The sequence below is a fragment of the Prinia subflava genome, chromosome 1, assembly GCF_021018805.1.
Source record: "Prinia subflava isolate CZ2003 ecotype Zambia chromosome 1, Cam_Psub_1.2, whole genome shotgun sequence".
Taxonomy (NCBI): domain Eukaryota; kingdom Metazoa; phylum Chordata; class Aves; order Passeriformes; family Cisticolidae; genus Prinia; species Prinia subflava.
This window is the reverse complement of record NC_086247.1, coordinates 61,457,441-61,478,682: the sequence shown is the minus strand read 5'-3', so window position 1 is coordinate 61,478,682 and position 21,242 is coordinate 61,457,441. Positions and strand designations below refer to the sequence as shown.

Below are 21,242 nucleotides of genomic sequence, written 5' to 3'. Positions count from 1 at the left end.
TCCTTCACCCACATCTGGTCAGCAAATTCCCTTTTTCTTGCTCACTGTTTTGTAAATGGCTGGGACTTGAAAGAGGGAGAAGTCCAAGCTTGTATTTAAGGACACAGCCCCTAAATTTTCCCCCAGATTGGTTGTAGTGTGAGGTTCCTAATCAAAGGGAGAAGAATTATGTTGCTGCACTACAATTGCCGCCGTGAGTAAATGCCGTTTGCTCATTAGTGAATGTTTCTTCTGATTTGTGCTCTCATTTATAATGTGAGAGCAGTGCTTTGCTTCAAACAACCTCTGCAGCTCTGGAGCAAATGAGCAGCTGACAGGCTTACTTTTAACAATGCATAACTTAAATTGTTGTTTTCTTAAAATAGGCTTCATATTTTTCCTCAAATCCCTGGTAATTCCTTTCAGATGGTTGTTGTATTTTGCCGCATTTTCAAATGGAAAGACTTGATCCTTCAAAAGAGATAATGAAAGTTAAAACACAAACCTCACCCTAACAAACCAGTGGCTACACATGGTAACCTATTGGAGGAAAAGGAAGATAAAAACCCCTCACTTACTCTTGGGTCTTACATTCAGGCCCTAGCTATGTTGGTCTGAATGATGAGATGGGTATTCAGTTGGAGAAGTATTCAAAGATTCAATTTTTTGGTTTTTTCTCTCTCTCTTTTTTTTTTTTAAGCTATTTCAACATCATTTTGTGACAGTCATGGTTTCCTGTCTTTTTTAGAACTGATATGAAAACTGAGAGTGCTGATCCTCATTAGCAGTAGAACTCAAAACTGATTTGATTAAGTTGAGGCAGGGACATGAGTTTATACTTTATTGCAGTTGTATTTCAATCTGACAGAAATTATTTTTCATTAAAGCTGAACAGGAATAAACTGTGCCAAAGCTGAGATAAATATTGGCACAGGGCTTTTTAATGTTTTAAAAGAACATGTTTTACAGAAGTGCAAATACATGCCTGCACTGGGAGAAAATGTTGTGTATTTTTCTTCCACAGAGGTGCAGTAGTCTTGGTGTGGTACTTGCATGTGATTTTGCTCCTTTCAGTGTATTTTGTAGTTTATACACACAGTTCCTGACAATGATAATATGGAAGCGTTTGGGATGTATTGTAACACACTTTCCATGCTCATAGGTAGTTCCATAAGTGATCCATTACCTCGTATTTGACAGGTGTTTTTATGTGTAAGCACTGTTTTAAATGGCACTCAGACAATGCAGCTGTCATTACACAGCTGACTGGCTGTAAGGCATGCAGTGTTCATGACAGTCCTGTGAGAAGGCTGGCTAGAACACCTGTACAGTGTTGTCCCAATGTGGTTTTATCAGCAGAGCAGTGTTTCTGGGCTCAGACAGTGACCCCTGGGCTCTGTGCTGAAGGATTTGAATGGGTCCTCTAGAGCTAAGGGAAGGATGCTGCAGTATCTGTGTGGAAATCTCCCACTTCTGATGCATACTGATCAGTACCTGGACAGTTCTGTGTTGATAAACTCTGGGCTGATGTTAGACTTGCTGTGTTAAGAGGTCAAAGGTAGCACTGATCATAAAAATAGGATGCCAAAAGAACCAAGGAAGCCTTTTCTCTACACTTCTCTGTGTATCAGTAAAGATTTTTTTCTCAATGAAATTTCTGGTTGATCACAAGGGAAGATTCACAAGTGGTAAAGGAGTGCTGTTGTATGTGTCTGTGGCCCTGGTTTGTGAAGGAACACTCAGCCCTGTTTCATGCAGTGGAAACAGTTCTTTATGATCCTTGGTTGCACCGTGATTATTTTGGCTATTGGGGAAGAACCACTTGATTCTTGTATTTCCGAGGCCTTAGCTGAAGTGGATATGCCAAAAGAGCTGCTCTGATCTATCCTGACGAGCTGCAAAACAGAACAGGGAGGTGCTGCTGTGTCATTTCCACTGTTAGGTAGATAAAATGACCAAATTGCTTTGTCAAGAGACAAAAAAGACAGGGTAGCCTTAATTAACTTACACTTCGAAGTACTTATGTGTACTAAATAATGTGAATGCTTGTGGACTTTTGTCATCTCTTTCTGGATTGTTCCTTAGTAGTCACCAGTAATGTCTGTCTTCTGCTGTATGAGCTGATCAGTTCTACCTACCATCTCCTGCCTTTAAACCAATTACGTCTTGATAGAAGGACCTTTGTTCCTACCCTGAGACTTCTTAAATTTCTGGAAATTTTTTTCCTAAGTGTTATAGGCTCTTTCATATTCATGTGCAGCTACCATTAACAAGATTTGGAAGAGATGCATCACGCAAAAATTTCTTTCAGAAACCATCCTATCTGTTCCCAAACATGACACAGGAGTTCACGTGTCAGCTCATTTCATCCATTACGGTGTTATTTTGCCTGGTGCAGGCACTGATGTTACAGACCTTCCTTACTTTTAAAAATAAGGCATACCAAGCAGCTAAAACAAACAAACAAAAAACCCACCAAAAAGCAACTAAAAACACCTGAAAACATCATAGCATTTTTACTCCATACTCTTGCAGGTGTCAGGGAAGTTCTCAGATATCAGATAGCTCACAGCTGCTAGGTCAGTTCATCCTTGCCTTCTCTTGGAGGTCTTCTCGCAAGGTGAATGCCATCTCATCCTGGTAATTCCCTTTCAGTTTGTTGGGTTCCATAATATTTTTTGCAGCTGCTTGAAGTTACAATGGGTTATCTTGAGGAGTTGTTCTGGGAGGGGAACCAGGACAGTTTCTTCTCTGGTGATCAGAGATGGGCAGAGTCCCTGGAGCCACTGTCCTGTAGCCTTTTCCTGCTTGATTGCCATCCACATGCAGTGGTTGTCTGCTGGGTATGCAGAATTTCGGGAAGTTTTCTGCTCCTTATGTGTCTGAAGGACAATTTAATAATAAATTAATAATAGTATCTTGGTGGTGAAAGCACTTGCTGAGGTTGTGGAAAGTCTGTGTTCACTGTCATCTTCTGAAGGGGAGATTGATTTCCTATTTCTTAACACAGTGACTTAGTCATTGAACTATTTTGAGGATGTGTACTTAATCATTTTATAAAATTTTATTACAGTTTCAAAGAGTTGAAGCCTAGAATGCAGTTGGGTTTTTTCAGGAAATGAGTGAATCAGCTAGTGACTGTGCCTGTGACTCTTGAAATGTTCTGTGTGGAACAGAAGTATCAGTGACAGAAATAGAGGGGAAACTCCTTTTACAATGATTCTATAACCTAGAATTAAAAAAAAAAAAGTTGTGGGAGGGCATGGTTTAAATCTTTGATCAGTGGTTGATAAAATCAATTTAAAATAGAATAACTTAGCGCAGTGCAAGTTGTTTGTCTCAAGCTGTTGCCTTGCCAATGTTCCAATAATTTTGTAAAGCTTTGGGAATGCTCTGCACTAGATATTCCCAATTATGGTGCTGGGAGCATTTTTCTGGAAGGTGAGGGAATTGGATTTTACTTTCCTGGAAAAGAAAACACAAACCCTTGATCTTGCGCTTCGTGAGTGTTTATAACCCTCACAGTTATGAGCAAAAGGGCGATGGTATTAATGCCTCAGAAGAACTGTGAATCTTGCATTTGCTTTTTTATGCTTTACTTTAAAAATACTTGGAGACTGAACTTGGGGTTGTAATTAGTCACACATTTTTAAAAATTTTATTACTAAAAAAAATAAAACGAAAACCCCACCCCAATCCAAATTCTAAGGAAAACTTGCTTAGCAAGTGCTAGACAGGTGCATTGCTATCTGTGCAGGAGTTTGAGCAGTGTGTTTTATAGGAGGACAAGTGGAAGGATAATTTCTAAAATGACTGCAGCAAGGTTCATCAGAGTTCTTCTGCTAGAGACCTCTAAATTACCCAAAGACTCCTTGTGACTCTGTAAGCCAAAATCAACACCTTAAATGAGAACCACAAGTCACTGAGTAGCTAGTTGAGGTCAGGAGGCACAGAGGTAGTAGTCAGCATTTGAGGAATAACCACTTGTGCACAAACTGCAGTTGTTTTATTTTGCAGCTGTGTGATATAGACAACCTGAAAACAACAGCAGTATGAACTAAAGTAGTGAAGTCCATCTGGAGTTAAAAGAAAAGTTTGTAGCAAGCGATAAGAGGAATGCATTGCACACTTGCTTTGACTGAGAAATATTTGCTCTGATAATGACAAGAGAAGCAGTAATTTTTAAGTTAATTAGATTCAGCTTTTCTTTTAGTACCATTTGGTGTACAGAGCAGGTTACCTAAAGGTGCAATTCTAAACCTCCAAAGAGAGGTTCCCACAGAGAGCAGGTGACCTTATGGAAATTACAACATGTAATTCATCATAGTTAATGTGGGTTTGGACTACATGACTGGAGAGGTCTCTCTCATATGCAATTTGATAACAGGTTCCCATTGTCAGTAATAATTTATACAAAAAAGAGAAATTATAATATGCTTATTACCTCTCTTCCACATATGAAGCAGATAATTTTTTAGTCAGATGTCTGACATGTAATTTACAAGCATCTTTAAAAGTGCATACAGTCCCCAATTATTCATGGTAGTCTTAATATATTAAACTAAGACTTAAAAAATAATTTTTAGTGTACTAGTAGTACATCAATATCTGTCCTAGAATGGAATCTCTCTTGTTCTGTGTTCTTTATATTTTTTTAATTTCCTTTAATGTCAACTTCAAAAGTGAGCAGCTTTAACAAGTGTTTACATTATGGACACTTGGGTTCTATCATCACTTGGGTGATGATGGCTGGTTGGACTTGTGTTTAAACAAACTTCTATGCTGTAATGCTGCTCTGTTTGTGTTTGTATTATTAGAAGGACATTGCTTTTGGTCTTAATTTATTGTGAGATTCTCATGTGGTGTTTCAATTACATGATTTCATGTTTTTTTTCCATCCTGCTTTCTGTATGGAGTACATCATGAGCACCGAAGGAGCGGTTGCTTCATGTTGTAGTTTGGCCCTGTTTCAGTAGGAGGCTCCATGTTTTCTCGGTTGTGTTATGTCCCACCAGGAAAACAAAGGTATTCCCCCTCCCTGCCCCCACTCATGGAAGTTTTTTGTTGTGCTCAAGTAATTTCTACAGCTGCAGGAGATGGGAAGGTGATGTTTTTCCCAGTTTAAAGATGAGGAACTGAGGCAAGGAAAAGGTGTAGACAGAAGTATGTAGAAATACCTGATAGCTTTAGGAATTCGCTATGAAACATTTGGGTTCTGATTTTTCAGAATATATAGCATCTTCTGTCTTGGAAACAAAAAAAACCCTCAAATTCACTGCAAGTACAAGTGGAGAAGTAGTTTTCAAATAGGTGCTGCTCTTAGAAATACTTGAAGCTGTGTCTCTCCACAGCTGTTAGTGACATTTTAATCTTGTAATCACTGTTGAGCTGTTGCAGGACTAGGGACAACTAGCTGAAAAGAAAGGGATGAGAGTAGCTTGAAGTATAAATAATGTGGGCTTATTCTGTCCTAAAAATCTCATGATACTTGAAGAAATGTGTTACCACTGACTTCTGTCCTCCGATTTTGAAAAGTATTTATCTTGTATAACCTACCTGAATTTGTGAGCTAATATTTCAACCTTTTTAATTATGCCTCATACACTGTGCACATTATAGATGATAAGGCAGGGACAGGTCAGACTATGTTATCCTTCATGGTGTAATCCTGATTGATTGATCCATTCATCCATGATTTGAATGAGACATAGATTTTTTTTTTTCTTTTTAGAGAAAATATGACACATAATATTATCGTACTCTAAGGTGTATGCACAGAGAGGCCAAGCTGAAGATCAGAGGCAACCTTCCCTGTCACTTTCTAAATTTAATGCTAGATTATTTTTAACCTTAATGCTCTTTTAACATTGAGGCTTCTTCTGTGCATGTAATAGCTTTCACTTTCTGAAAAAGTAAACTGCAGCTGAATTTGGGATCTTGATTTTGTGTGTGTGTGACTCAGTGTAGCTCTGCTTGTAGAGCTGAATCTTAAATTAAACTATTTAATAGCTCTGTTAAGGATTTGTTCCTTATGCTGCCTTCATGTTCCCAGGGCAGAACTGCAGGGATTCTCTCCGCTTCCTCTTATGTCTGTACCAGTGGCCCATAGCCAGGTGTTCTCTTAGGATGCTGAACATGCTTGTCCTGTTTGTGAGTTTGTAGACACATGGGAAAACAAAACTGATGAAGTGTTTGATTTCCAGATGTTTAGCATTAAGCTTTGGAATTATTTTTCCTGTCCAGGGATCTCCTGAATCTATTGCAGTTTCTGCTTGCTAACCTTCAATGAATCTTGAGTTTTTGTTCAGTCACTTCTGGAAGTTATATAAAATTCTTGTGTGTTCCGGTCCTGTTGTAAGGAATTCAAAGCATCTGCTAACTGTTGCATATGGAAACGGAATTTTTCCCATATGGAAAAATATTTGTTTTATTTGATTATTTTAAACCAGATTCTAACAAGATTTGTCATCCAAGTCCCTACTTCCTGAATTGGGGCTTATCACGTGTTCTTTCTTTCTCTTTTCCTACCCAAGATTTATTTATTTTCACATTTGCCTGATTGCCTTTGCAGCTTCTGATCTGTCATTACCTCTCCCAACCACTTGCATTCCCACCATTTTGCTCAGTGGTTTCATCACAGTTAGAATTTCTGTGTCTAGACTGGCAAGCCCTAAACTCTCTTGAATCTCTCTCCATGCTTCCTGATGCTTGTCCTGGTAAAATGAGTGACTTCAAGTTAGACTCATGTTCCCTATGCATCAGATTTTGGGGGATTCTTCTGCTGTGCTGAACAGGACATGGATTTCACTCTCTCTTCTGGTGTATGGATCCGATTCCTGTGTGAATAACCACCTTATGTAGGGAAGTAGTGGCAAGAGCTCTTTGCTGATTTGGTTGAGTATGTGTGAAGTCTCTTCCATGCTGTAAGGAATGGGACTGGGACATCCTTGGAAGGATGGAAAATATTCACTGTTCTCTGGGGAGACCATTGGCCATGGCCAAGGGATTTGTCCTGGGAGAACTTGGCAGCCAAGTAGCAGCCTTAGGGCTGGGGGGAGATTGAGAGACTGTGGGTTAAGAAAAGGAAGTAGTGAGCCAGGCCTCAGGGCAGGACCAAAAACCTTCTGGGAACCAGAAGGGAGCATGCAGAGCTGCCTGCACTGCAAAGTCACCACGTCACCAAAATATGGCAAACCCCTACTGCCAGGCATTAAGAATTCAGTGTGAAGTGGGAGCTTTATTTAATAAAGCTTTACTTTGTGCTCTCTCACCTAACAATGATGTTTTCCCTCCCTAGAGTTAACTATCCTACATGGTAGTCTGATGGAATCCTGATTTTTTTCTTTAATTTAATGAAATTCTGACATTCCAGGGTTTTCTCTCCTTTCTTTTTGAGTAAGTCCAGACATGTGCATATTCTAGCTATCATTTTTGTGGTTGCTGAAATATTGTGGATGGATTTTTGTGGGTGGCAAAATGTATATGCCTGGCACAAAAGTGTTCCAAATTTGATATTTTTGCTCCTAAAGCACGGGGAGCTGTAAAAAATTCCTGCATAACAAGCGTTCCAGAATTTTTGTTACCCATGGGCTAAGCCATTTTGGCTGTTGGCACAGAGAAATTAGGAAAAAAAAAAGATCTGAGGCAGATAGTTGGCTTGGAAAATTGCATTCAGAAGCTCTGAAATTTCACAAGATTGTAAGAGTGGAAAGCAGCAATCTCTTACAGCAAGGATCCGTAGTGTGCAGTGCCAGTGCCAAAAGCAGCATACAAGGCAATTTGAATAATATGCGTTTTTGCATAATGTGATGTGGGTCTGAGCTGCAGCCTTGTGAGGAAAGCATGTGTGAGATGTCCTTGTTGCCAGCTCCCGGCTTCCTCCTGGTTCAGCACCGACACGTGAGCCAGACTCTGCCATTGGGTGGTCACTGGTGTCTGCTTGCTCCGAGTTCCCACAGGCACTGGCTTCTAACGTGAGACACCAAAGTAGGCTGGTGTAGGCTCCCCCTGTTCCAGATTGCCCCTGAGATAGAAAGTGTCAGACAGCTTTGATAACGGCTTTGCTCCTGTCTTTGCATATTGCTCCTTTTTGTGTTCTGGATCTCCAACCAACTTTTTAACTTAGCTGTGTCCAATTGTTTCAGCAGTTCTGAAAGAGATGCTGAGACTGCTTTCAGATGGGGTTTGTATTTCATGTATTAAAAGTAATGGATATGATAAAAAATATAGCCCAGTATTTGTAATGTAAAGACTTTTACCAAGTAAGGGACATAAATTAGTTTAATTTACGGTGTCATCACTGTACTGAAGATTATACCAGTATTAATGAAAGATCGCTATCTTGGTTAATTTAATCATCTTAGCAACCTAAGGCTATGCAGGGGTACGAATTTCAGTAAGTTTTGTCTTTAAAAGAGCCAGTTCTGGTTTTGAAGCTATTTAAAATGCTATTGTAACACCACTAGAAACAGGAAGGCTAAAACCATAACAATTGAGGCATGTTAATTGATTGTATTGTGCAGGTCGGTTGTGAAGTCTTAATTATATGGTTTTTAATAAACTGTCTGCTATTGGTTTTGTGTAGATCATCCTTTGCAGGCTGGAAGTGCCAAGTGCAGGATAATTCAGTGAATGATGTGGACTATTTCAGCTTCTTGTTTTCAACCCTTATAGGTAATTCATATGAATGTAATAATTCAGAATTAACAAAATGAAATTTGTTTTGATAGTCAATTACTGAATTTAATTTAGAGTAAATGGTTTAGTAAGTACTTCCTGAAAGTATATTTTTGATATGAGATTTTATTTTCTTGATCTGATTTTTGGCAGTATTTTTACACTTTTCCATTTGGGATAAATATTTGCATACTTTTTCTTCATTCTAGCAACTTTCTTAGGAAAGTATGAGGAAAACCTAAATTCAGCATATGACATAAACAAGATTTTTTTTCCAAGCTTGAAGTGAATGCCTTTTATTGGCTCATAACAATATAAATGAGTGCCTCTGGGATTTCCTGTGAATGTGCTTACGCTGTTAAAGACATTCCATCAAAATAAAGTAATCACAGTACATTAAAGCGAGCTGGCCAACGTCAGTGTGTGAGCAGAGCTACTTCTGCTACTCTGTTCTTACTCAGCTATAAAAATAGTTGTATTCGGTGGTGATGCAACTTTGGGAAGTTACAGTGGTTAAAATGGTGTCATATTGCTAAGAAGTAACTCCCACTAACTTGTGATGTGGTAAAAAATAGTGTGTTTGCTTTGTCACCTTTGTTATTTATAATGTTCAGCTACTTTGTTTTCAAAGTTACCTTTTTGTTCCTAAAGTGGTAAAAAGAGTGCTGAACTGGTGGCATAGAAAATGCAAGCAAAGCCCAAGTAACTCTTGTGGAGTAGTTGTCCTGTTTTACTAAAACATCTAATACCTGACTAGCAGTAATAAGCCAGATGGTATTTTTTAAACCCTGAGGTTATATTATTTATTACTGAGGTTACTGAGTTATTGTGAACACATGAAATATTTTGCATTATACCTGTTTTTGTTATTTTTTAAAAGAGACATATATTGAAAATAGCATGACACTGGCCTCTTAAAGTTTTTTTGTATCACATTATAGTACTATTGGGTTTTTAAAATATTTTTGTTTTCTGTCAAAAGTCAAAATTTGTACTTTGATATACTTATCAAAGAGCAAGAGCTTTCAACAAAAAATTGTTATGTTGACTTGGTGTAAAAGACAGTGTTTGTCAATGATGCTGTTGAAGTAGAACACTGTTTGGCTTGTTTTGTGATACTGTTGTACTGCTTCTTCTTCCCAGGGTTTTCAAGAGAGGAGCTGACTAGTCTCCAGGGCATTAGAGGAAAACCACACATTAGCCAGACACAGCTTTCACCTATCCGTCTTTACCTAACTGATCTGGACCAGTTTTTACACCACTGGGCTGTGACAGAGGTAATACATCAACACTAATTCTAAATGACAGCATACAAACTCTGAGTGCTCTCCATCCCTTTTCTACAGATGCCTAAATCCTGTTGTGATTTGAGTTGAAAAAAGAATGAAAAATACAAAAGCTGTTGAGCAGCCAACATCTTTCTACAGCCATTGCATAATATTTTGGAGGAAGCTGCTTTGAAAGTCGAATGTTTAGACATGTAGTGTGCAAAGCAATACTCAAGAAAAAAATTGGAAAATCAGAAACCTTGGTGGAAATTCTTAAGCGCTAATATTAGGACCAGCAATATGTTTTGGCTTTCAAAAACAAATTAATTGTAAAAATACTAATTATAAAGAGTTTTCCTGGAGAATAAGTGCCACTAGTAATTAAAAGCACTTGCATTAAATAAATTTCAGCTTGGAAGCAATATTAAGTTGGCATTAGTCATTATTCTGAATGATTCCTGATTAGTTAACCAAAATATGCTGGGATTAGAAACTTCACTCTTAATTCAGTACCTAACATCATAAGAGTTGAAAACTTAATTTGATTGTTGGTTCTAAAGGGATTTGAGCCACCACATTTTATTCAAAACAGGTGCATTAGCTGTCTTTCTGCATCAACTCTTTTTATTGTTTAGCTCACCAGAAACCGCTTTATGAAATCATTTTCTGATGACGTGCCAATTTGAGAGTATTTATGAAATCATAGTCCTGAATTCAGAAGGAAGAGCGAAACATAATGTTTTAGTTATATGTTTTTTCATTCAAGAAAGCAATATAGTAGATGTCTGCTACTTCACAGTGTTCAAGTGATAATGTTCTGAAATTTATGATAGTCTGAGATACCCATTGAATGTGTGCTGCTATGTATTAGAAAGTATTTTAAGCAGGACTGTTGTTTGGTGCCATGACTGACACACATTTTTAGGTGTCCTGCCTTCAGTTATTTTGCCTGTGGAGCAGTTGAACTTTCTAATTTGTTTTGCTTTGTGTCTTCTGGACAGCAGTGAAGTGTTTTCTCACCAAAATACCTTTCTCCAGTATGGAGGGATCAGAATGCTCTCTTTTCCATGTCCTGTTGCTCTGTGAGTGCACAGAGCAATTATTTGTTTCTCAGAGTTAGCATAATCCGGTACAGCATCTGAAGGGTTTATGTACACCTTAACTGTTTCTGCAGATGTCACCTTTAGTGTTTTCTCCTTCTTCTTTTTGCTTCTATTCCATAAATCTTTCAAAGTTGGCAGTGAAATAGGATTATTTTCACACAGGGAACAGTGAAGTAGTTTGAGTTCTTTTTTGTGCCTTTGGTTCCTGGTTGCAAGTTTGAGTCTCTTCTACCACTGTCTTCAGTGTTTTGGTGCTATCAAGGAGAGTCAGTATTTTCAGAAGCTTGAGACTCACTTTTGTTAAAGTACCTTTTCTCAGGAAAGATACAGGGTGCTCTCCCAGGTTGTTAGAAGGGGATGGTGGTCACTAAGTGAAGAGCTGGATATCCTTGGTTAGTAATGAAAGATGATTTGGACATCCTGTGGAACACTGCACTGCTTCTGCACTTGTGTCAGCCCTGGAGACTATTTTGTGGAAGAGAATAGGAGCAAAAATCCCATGCATCAAAAATCTGTGTAAAGAAGGATGAGACCTTCTAGACCCACCTGATTTTGTAGGCTCTTAACCAAAAGTTTCTGAACTGTTGCATTTTTCCAGTGAGGGCGGTCAAATACTGGAATAAGTAGCCTAGAGGCATTCTTGTTCCGGTCTGTGGATGTACTCAAAACCCAGCTGGACACAGTGCAGGGTGACCTGCCCCAGGTGACTCCACTTGAGCAGGAACCTTGGATTAGAGGAACTTGAGGGTATTCCCTCCAACTCTAGGGAGTCTGTGACTATTTGAAAACTCCTTCTGAAAAAAAAACAGGTCTTTTTGTTTCACCGTCAACAAATCTCTTCATTATTTTTGCTTTTTAGACATAATGAAATTCACAGTATGAGTAAGGGTTTGTTGTTTTCTTTTATTTGGTAGGTTTGTTACACTTACATTTGATCTAAAAGTCAGACTGCTCCCATTAAAGGCCTGCCAGGTACTGCAGTGCTGTTTGGTGTGTTCTCCCCAGGTTTGCTAGGTTTTTTTTCTTCACATGGAGTTTTGTGAACAAAATTAGGGGCACCTCTTCAGTAGGTTGCTTTCATACTGGAGAAGAATGAAGATATTCTTGCCTCTGATCTGGTAATAATGGTGGCATATCTGGTTGTGTTCCAATGAGGTGATCACTGGTATTGAGGCACCCACTTCCTTTTATGAGTTGCAGAGTTCCATTCATTTTTCACTTGTCTGGTTTTGATTTCAGATGCAGTCACAGATATGGTGAATGATGCATAAACAAAACCATGCTGAAGCTCTTCAGCTTTTAGATTACTTTTTTCTGTTTTTAAATATCTAATACAGCACTGTGTTCTTTAAGTTTTGGGGGGCTTTTACCTTTTCTCTGTATGAGTTCCATCCTCCAATCTCAAACATGTTGACCACTATGCTATATAATGTTCAGTTTCTGAAGAAATTATTCTGGGGACTGTAGTCCATTAAAACCTTGGGATTTGGAGTCTGGACAATTTTTTAAAACCAAGAAGGTAAAGAAGGAAAAAAAGGAGAAAAAGACAGGCTTGATAAAAACCTTTCAATTCAAGATTTGCCACAAGCTGCACAGGAATACTTCTTCAAGTAGATCAAGTAGTTTTCAGTAGGTACTGAACAAGCTAATTTGCTCTCAAAAAGAAAAAAATCCCCAGAAAACTAAACAGCAACAACAAAAACCCGGTCAAAAAAGCAAACCCCAGAGCTGCAGGCTCTGGGGAGAAGAAAACTGCCAGCAAATCCTGAGGCTCTCCTAGGGTGTCTGGAAAGACAGTGTGATATGAGGGTTCTGTGGGCATTGGGTTTGAGGGAGGTAGGTTTGGAGACTGCCTTCTTCCAAGTGGGCATAGTTCAAGGTGTGATAGAATTTTGGAGTCAAAATATTTCTAGCTGTGGCAGAAAATTGCTTTATTTAGACAGAGAAGTGCTACAGGAAATAATAAACCCCAGCTTGAATTAGTCATGCCTGTGGTGGAATTTGGTACAGTGCAGAGCTTCTGAATGTTAATCTTTCATCTGTTCCCTTGCTGGATAAGGAGGTTTATGGTGATGCTGTAATGTTAAGCAAAATGTTTGTAGTAATTTTAAATACCTGCTAAATGAGAACAGTGCTCGTTGGCTGCAGACCAGGCCCCTACTCTGTGTTTAGAATTGTTTGTTTAAGAGTTCCTATTATGTAGTTGTAATTCAGGATTTCCTCTCAATGGAAAAGTATTTTAATGTGGGTGAAAATAAATAAGAAACCCTGATGGAATTAGGATTTGATGGTTTCCTATCAACAAATGAGACTAGTGATCAGATTCCTATTGGTCCTTCCACCATCTTCTTTCATCTCTTCACCTCTAGTTTTGTTTAAACCATTGTTAGTTTTTAGCTCTCTGCTGAAAAGAACAAAGTTGCAAATACAAATTGCCCGTAAGTTCTATGAGAAGAAGCAGGTGGAAGAGAAAAGCTCTAGATTAGCACAGGGTGTGTTGTGGCTCTGTTGCAGCCTCCAGCTTGGCAGCAGCAGCCTGCGGGAGCCGTCGCTCGGCCGGTGGGGTGTCGGGGTTGTGAGGCAGGAGCAGCCAGGGCGGTGGGACTGAGGAGGGGTCCCAGGTGTGACTCTGGAGGCCACAGCTTGTTGGCCTTACTGCTCACAGCTCAGCTTTGTTTCCCAGTGCAGGGGAAGGCAGTGCCACCCCCCTGTCTGTAGCTGTGCAATGGGTGCTGTGTGTTTCTAAGAGCTGTAAGAGGGAATTCCACGCATAACGCACGCGTGCCAGAGATGCGGGAGAGAAAGCAGTGTGCCTCTGGAGAAAGGGGCAAGTTCTGCAGAGGAAAGGAATAACCTGAGGCATTTCATACTGCAGTTTGGACTTCTGGAGTGTTATTATAGCCAGGGCACCTGGTAGCATGCGGGTAACAGTAACAAAGGCACGTCTGATACTGCTTTTAGTTTTTAACAAAACCTGTTTTGGGGTGGATATTGTTTGTAAATTACTTTTCTTTTGTCTCAAGAGTGGTGATTGGAATTGCGGCAGTCTGACCATGTAATATTTTTTTAGAAGCTTTTGAATGGTGGTGATTTTCAGTTAAGGAGCAATGCTTCAGAAAAGTGTCTCTTTTAATGCTGTTTTGCATAGCTCTAAAGGTTAGTCTTCATGATTTGTCTTAGAGATGTTAAATGTGGGAACTTTGGTTCCTTTTCTGGAGGAACTTCTGCTTAAAATTACTTCTGTCTTGTTAAAGCCAATTATTTAAAATCACCCCCCTGTAGCAGAAATAAATGGGACTCCAGAATAAATGGTTGCAGCCCGAGGGAAGAGCTTTAGCCTTGGCTCATTTTAACTGTGCCCATAGTGTTTGTCAGTGATATTGTTCACTCCCCTGTAATTGAATTGCTCTGCCAGGATCAAATGAAAAAGTGCCCACAGAAATGAAGAGTTTAACAAGGTAACCGTGTATACATGGTAATTTCTGTTGTAATATTTGATATTTGTGACGGTTGAACATTGCAGAGGGGGAAAGCAAATGATAATTTGAGGGTTGCTTGAAGTCGGGATTCCAGAGCTGTATTGAGCACACAGCTGATTCAAAGAAATAAAATATTCAACCAATTGTTTAAAATGTGTAAGACCAAACACCAGGGAAGGTCAGCTGCTTTTAAAAGCAGACTTGAATTCAAAAACCTTGAGATGTGTGTAGTGTAAGACACTAATCCGTGTCAAAACCTGTTCAGTCTTATAAGTGAAGTACAGTTGGGAAGGCTGGATCTGCACAGATGTGCTATGAAAAATTACAGCAAATCAATAAAGATAGCAAGTCAGTGCACACAAATTAAAAGCCCTGCAAGGATGCTAGTCTTGAGAAGTAAATGGTGGTATTGTAGTTCTCTAGGTTAACTTGAAGCAGAAATTAATGCTTAAAAAAAAAAACCTCAAAAATTTTTTACAATCTAGATTTTGAATTGAGGTTCCTGAAAGATTTCAACTTGTTGTCTTTATTGGGATTCACAGGTTGGAATTACTGGGGAGAAAAGACAGCTAAGTGTAAATAAATTTTCTTTCTAAACTAGGAATATGGTACAATTTTAATCTTGTTTAAGGAAGAGAAAAAATTCTGTATAAGCCTGTTAGTGTTTAGTAAAGCTAGATCCTATCCCAGCTTTAATGTTTAGAGGTGAAAATAATTGTTTTCTTGGAAAATAATGCAAAGTCCAGAGAAACAGAAGGGAAATAATTTAAGTAAAGCAAATGCCTCCTAAAATTAAGAAACATATTTTTCAAAGGTCACTTTCATAAGACATAAAACTTAAACCCAAAGCAAACAAAAAAGCACCAAAACAAACCCCCACCAGTAAAACACGTACAGTAAAACACAAACTTCCAGAAAACCTAAGCTGCTCTTCAGGCCAGTACTCCATTGTACCTGCATCATATACTTCCAGCATATCTTTTAACACCTTGGAGCTGGGAGCTCACTGCAGTGTTACTGCACATAGCTTGAATTTACAACTCCACAGGTCCTGTGTATTTTGCTTTATATTCAAATCCTGGCTTGTGATACCTAACCTAAATTTGCTCAAGAGACAGGCTTTGTGGGACAAGAGCTAAGTGTAGGGTTTTCTGTGTTTCCAAGCCCTTTCATTTGGAGAAGAGGCAGGCACGTGAATTTGGAGACTTCAGCATCAGGTGTTCCTTTGACTGTCCTGCATGTAGTCTGACGAGGAGGCATCCCAAGGAGGAGCAGTTGGCTGTGGTGACATTTTATAGCTGTGAGGAAGCTGCAGAGCTGTGAAAGAGGGGCATATTATGGCTGCAAAAGGATGAAACAAAAGCTGTTTTGTGATGTCCTTTCTTTGAATTTTGTTAGTAAGATGGCTCTGAGAAGAGAACCTGACCTGTGATTTCAGGTATGGTGTTGTCTCCTCTTGGATAGCAAAGTGGCTGTTGAGAGTACAGCCTGGTTTTGCTGATAACAGTATTCTCAGGAATGCCCCTCACTCAGAGAACCAGGGTGACTGTCTCTAGCCCTCTCTGCCTTGTAGCACCAAACCTTGCTGGTATCAGACTTGAACATGTGATCAAGTTGTTGCACAGGAGGTGAGCTGTGGTGCTTGCCATTCAGGTATTTGTGTCCAGTGGCAAATAAAGATAACTTCCCTTCGTTTAATTGATTCTCAAATACAGATTTTGTATCAGACCCCATGACAGCCAAGGAGCCTGCAGCCACACAACCATCACAGTTAGCAGATGCAAGATGAGTTTGTGTGCTGCAGTTACCCTGTTTGTGACCAGGACATGAACTGTGTGTCATAATTCTTCTAAGACTTTGGAAATACTGAGTCTCTAGCAATATGTGGAACACCATATAGGTTCTTAAGCATTTGGAATTCTTAAATAAGTTTCTGCATTCCAATTTTGCTACCCTGAATGTAAAATTAGCCCAACAGTGTGGTTTTTTCCCTTGTTGCTCACCTGTGTAATGTTCTCCTGCAGACTCTGTTCCTCTTTTTGGCTGTTTCTTTTTTTAACTTTGGTTTTGTTTTGTTTTATTGTGAATGTGTAGGGATTTCGTGTGGAGGTTTCTATGGGGTTTTTTTCAGGTTTTTTTTTTTTTCTGGAGTCAGTGAATCAGGAATATCTTTCACATCCGCCCCCGTGAGCTTACCCAAGGCAGATGAACAAAGATCTCTTGTTGTACGCAGCTTTCTCAACAACTCAGGGCACTGTTAATATTGCCCTGTCAAATCAATTTATTTCAGAAAGAGAAGCAGCACCTGTCAGGGGAGTACAGTGTCTGATAAGCGAGGGTGCTTCGGGGGAGCTGGCCAAGCTTCAGACGCCAAGCTTCATTGCCTGCCCCATCACCTGAAAACGTCTCGTTTTCTGCGCTCCGCACTAACATGTTACACTGGATACAGTCCTGCTCCAAACAGGCATTGCACGAGGGCTGGGGAATTCACTGCAGAACAGCCTGTTACATTTTAGTTATCCATGTCTGAGGTACATGTCGATGCGAGTTGAAAAATATATTTTAAAGTTCACCTTAGGTTATAGTATCTGGTGTGTGCCAACTTTCTTTTTTCAATAAAATCACTTCTCAGGGAGTCTGAACTGCCTTTGGTCTGACTCCACACAGTGGCTCGCTACAATACTCCATTATCTTTCCTGCTTGCTTGGGTTCCTCTCTGTGCTCATGCTCGTGTGTGTCTTCAGAGGAAGGTGAGAATTTTTCTTTGAAAAAAGAGTACTTTGCAGCATGATTAAACCTGAAATAATACGAAAATTGTCTCTGGACAGTTGCTGATAAGTAGTTTCCTTGAGACTTTGAACCAGGATTCTGTCGTGTTGCAGGAAGCATTGAGGGAGTGGGAACAGTTCAGTAATGAACAGAACATTAGTCTCGGTTCATCAGGTGTGCTTGTTCCTGTTGCCATGAGGGCTCACACTGAGGCTGGGCTTCCTTGGGTCAGCCCAACTCGGTCTTCTGGAGGCAAGAGCATCTTAGAGGTGAACATTACACTGATGAATTTCTCTGATTCTACATTAGAACTGTGAAAAGCCTGTGTGGGATTGCATTGTCAGTCAGGGTGGCTGTCCGTGGCAAAAATGCTTTTAACTCATCCAGTTGAAGTAAAATATTCCATGGTGTCAGGATCTCCAAAGAACCTGGGTCAGGCTGTGCTTCTGAAGGATCTTTCCGGCATTTTGGGTTTCTTTTTAATTTCTTTGGGGTTGTTTATTTTGTTTTGTGGTAGATTTTTTGTTGGGTTTTTTTCTTCCCTGTTGTGGTTGGCTGCTGTTGGAGTTTCAGTGTGGCAGGCAAGGAGCCCCTGTAGCAGTGACTTCCCAAAGCACCGGGAGGGAACCTGCTGTTGCAGTTCTGTGGCTCGTGATACTTGGGCTTGTCTGATCAGTAGGGTTTGGTTTGAAAATCTGCCAATGGAGCCTGTAGCATTTGCTGCACAGTGCTAACAGATAATCCCCGTGTTTAAGAGAATGCTTTTCTTTAGGTTAATTTATCCAAGTGAACATTCAAACAAAATTAAAAAGAGAAGAAAAAAACACCCCAACAAAACGTCTAAGCCTAAGCCAAACCTGTTATAAAATACTTGCCTCAAAAAGAAAAACCCACCCCTCCCTGATGAAAAATGCCTGTTCTCAGTCCATTCACTTCAGGATTGCTCTGAAACAAAATAACTCTGGCTTTGGTCCAAAATCAATCTATGAATGTGCCAAAAATGTGATAAATGCTAATCAAATGTAATGTAATGAATCAGCTGTGACATTTTATTATGGAAATTAAACATCATGCAAAACCTTGCCTAAGGAAAATAAATTGTCAGGGAAAATACTAATTTTCATGTGATAATTAAGTTTTCTTTTCCTTTCATTTCCATGTCTAAAAACGTTTCAGTTTCACTTTTTATAACAGGCATTTGGTACGAAAGCCATTTCAAGCAGGATTTAATTTATGGAATTGAAAAGAATCGCCTCTCCCACTTAATTGCAGGAAAACAGAGCTGATGTAGGGAATGGTGGTGCTGTTTTGAGGGTCAGAAAGATCTAAAAGATTGAAAAATCAACTTGCACTTTACCACAACCCTTCTAAGGAATTATGCTGCTGTCTAGTGGTATGATGCCTGTTCTCCTTGACAGTTCAGGAAGAATTGTGAGTGTGGGCATATTGTACCTGTAATGAAACGTTCCCAAAACTTGTCCTTTCGGGGAGAGCATCAGTGGATGGTGGGCTTGTTTTAGAGACATAGTCTAGTCCTGAGAGTGAAATGTTAATAATGAAACTGTTTTTTGCTAGGTGGGTTTGGTGGATTTGCCTTCAAGGATTTTAGTTTGTGGGTCTGTACTGAGTAAAAGGGATCTTGCTGGCAGGCTGTGTCTGGTGTGATGTGCTCACAAGCATATGGCAAACCTTTTTGTAAACTGCCCAAGCTCTGTCCTAGGAGCAACAAATGTCTCCTGCATTCTCCCCTTTCATAATCATCCTTCCCAATTTCCATCACATCTGCATTCCCAGCCAGCCATGATCATTGTTATGTTTAGTTGTTGTTTGGTTACATTTGTTTTGGTGCAGCATTTTTCACCACTTTTTAAGTGACAATAAGATCCCTTCTTGGGTGTCATTTTGCCAGCCCAGGCAGGCTAAGTTCTTTGCATTGACAGTGGTAAGACAGCATCTCTCTTTGTGCAATTTTTCTGTGTCTGTTTGGTTTGAATTTGCCTTTCCTGAAAAGTATGTCAGAAATGGTCTAATTCTAAGTAAGATCTCAGACAGTAGAACTGAAGAGATGATCCTTATTCTGTCTGAGCACTTCTATTTGTATTATCTTTATTTTTACATCCTGAAGTAGCATTTGCCTTTTTTGTGGTTATATCACAGCCACTTGTGGTCAGCTGTTACAGAATTTCCTTCTCATTTCCAGCAGATAAAACTCACAGCTGCCTGCAGAAGTTTTTATCAGTCTCCAAGCCTGTGACCCACCACTCTTTTTTCACTGTTTTTTGGTTTTTTTTTTTTTTTTTTTTTGTAGCTGTTACTCATCAGACCTGTGTGATCTTTTCCGTAGGTTAGTCCAGTCCCCCTGCCTTGGCAGGATTTCTCAGCTTGGAGCTGTCATGCAACAGAATTCATCAGTGCAGCTTTACCTTTTGTATAAGTGCTGCTCATTAAAATACTAGGTCAGATTTGTGTCACAGTTTGTCCTTGACATGACAGTCCCCAGTAATAACCTCTGTTGCAGCTTGACTTATTCCTTGACACTACTAATAACACAGATGTTTTGAGTGGATTTCTTGGGAATATTCCAGAGCACTTAATATTTTATCACTTTCAAATTGCAGCAGACAATAGCCCTACTATATTTAGGATCGTGTACTCAGTTTTAATAATATGGTTTCATTATAAAGTGAATGTATAGTAAAAGTATTCAGTGCAAGAGTATCTATGAAATTGGATTTTAAATAGTCCTGCTAGTCAAATGAAACACTTGCACTACACCTGTGATACTGAATAACATGAGCAATGTCCTGACAGCCCAACAGTGTTATGTTCCACTAACAGGAATGTTATGTTCCACTAGGCAGATGTGTTAAGGATCTCCTGAATTTGGCTGGCATTAAGCGGGGCTAAAAACAGGTGTGGTATGTAATTTTGGAAAAAGCTGATTGCCCTTCTGTACCACCACAAATGGTGCTGCTTGGCCATTTCTGATTAAACTAGCACTGGCATCCACATTAGTTAAGGCTGAGTTTTCATACCACAGGACCTTCAGCTACTGGTTATTTCCCTAACCTTTCCCATCCTCCAGCTGCAAACGTTGTGGACTATTATTTTTGACACAAGACAGTTGATATGTTCACAGTTGATATTTTGTCATTATCTCATTTTGGTGTCCTGACCTGCCTGATTAAACTGAAGTCTCAAAACCAAAACACTTATCACATTATTTAATCCCTCAGGTCAGATCCTCCTGTGCAAGTTCTCTTTAGATTTTGAGTCACGAGGCATCTTACAGGAATGTGTTTTGCTTAGTTGAGGTATTTGTAAAACTCATGGACTTCAATTCTTTTGTCCTTCAAACATCTGATCTTGCTGTTCTCTGATTCCCTTAAGCACAAAGAGAAGATTCCATTCCTCATGTATTGGTTCTTCCATCTTCCTCGTCCTTAGCAGGACATCACAATTCCTGGTGATAATGCACTGTGCGTGTGGGCTGCTCAGGAAGCTTTGGTTGCCACTCTGGAGAGATAAGCAGTGAATGCAGAGAGAGGGCATCCAAGCTCTCCAAGTAGTTTGGGAATTACTGGAACAGAGGGGAAGGAAAAGAGGAACAGAGAAAGCCATCTGCTGAGGATTGCAGTACAGCTTACCAGCAGTTCTACTGGAGCTCTGGTTTCTTTACCCTATCCAGGAGACATACAGTATTTCATGGTAGTTTGCTAGTGCTGGATTATACAAGAATTTTTTATGCCATTTATAAAACATGATTTTCCATTGTAGTATTACATTTTGTATCATTTTTGAACATGACATTTTTGGCACTGAAGAGGAAAATATGTTGAAAATGGATCTTTGCTACATTCTTCTTTGTTGTGTTACTTTTCTGTTTTTCTGTGAGCCCTCTGTTTCATGCTTGGTACAGTTATTTGGGAAGTTGTTTTCTGAAATTCTTCACCTCTGAGGAAAGACAT

The 21,242-nt window shown here is 39.5% G+C and overlaps 1 protein-coding gene across 2 annotated transcripts in view; it reads left to right on the top strand.

Annotated features, from left to right (window-relative positions):
* Positions 1-21,242, top strand: part of TEX10 (testis expressed 10) — a 55,526-nt gene that overhangs the window by 29,264 nt on the left and 5,020 nt on the right. For both annotated transcript variants that reach the window (XM_063398001.1, XM_063397995.1), the window contains exons 11-12: positions 8,564-8,652; positions 9,799-9,932. In XM_063398001.1, the coding sequence (XP_063254071.1) occupies positions 8,564-8,652; positions 9,799-9,932 (223 nt within the window). The remainder of the gene's footprint in view (positions 1-8,563; positions 8,653-9,798; positions 9,933-21,242) is intronic.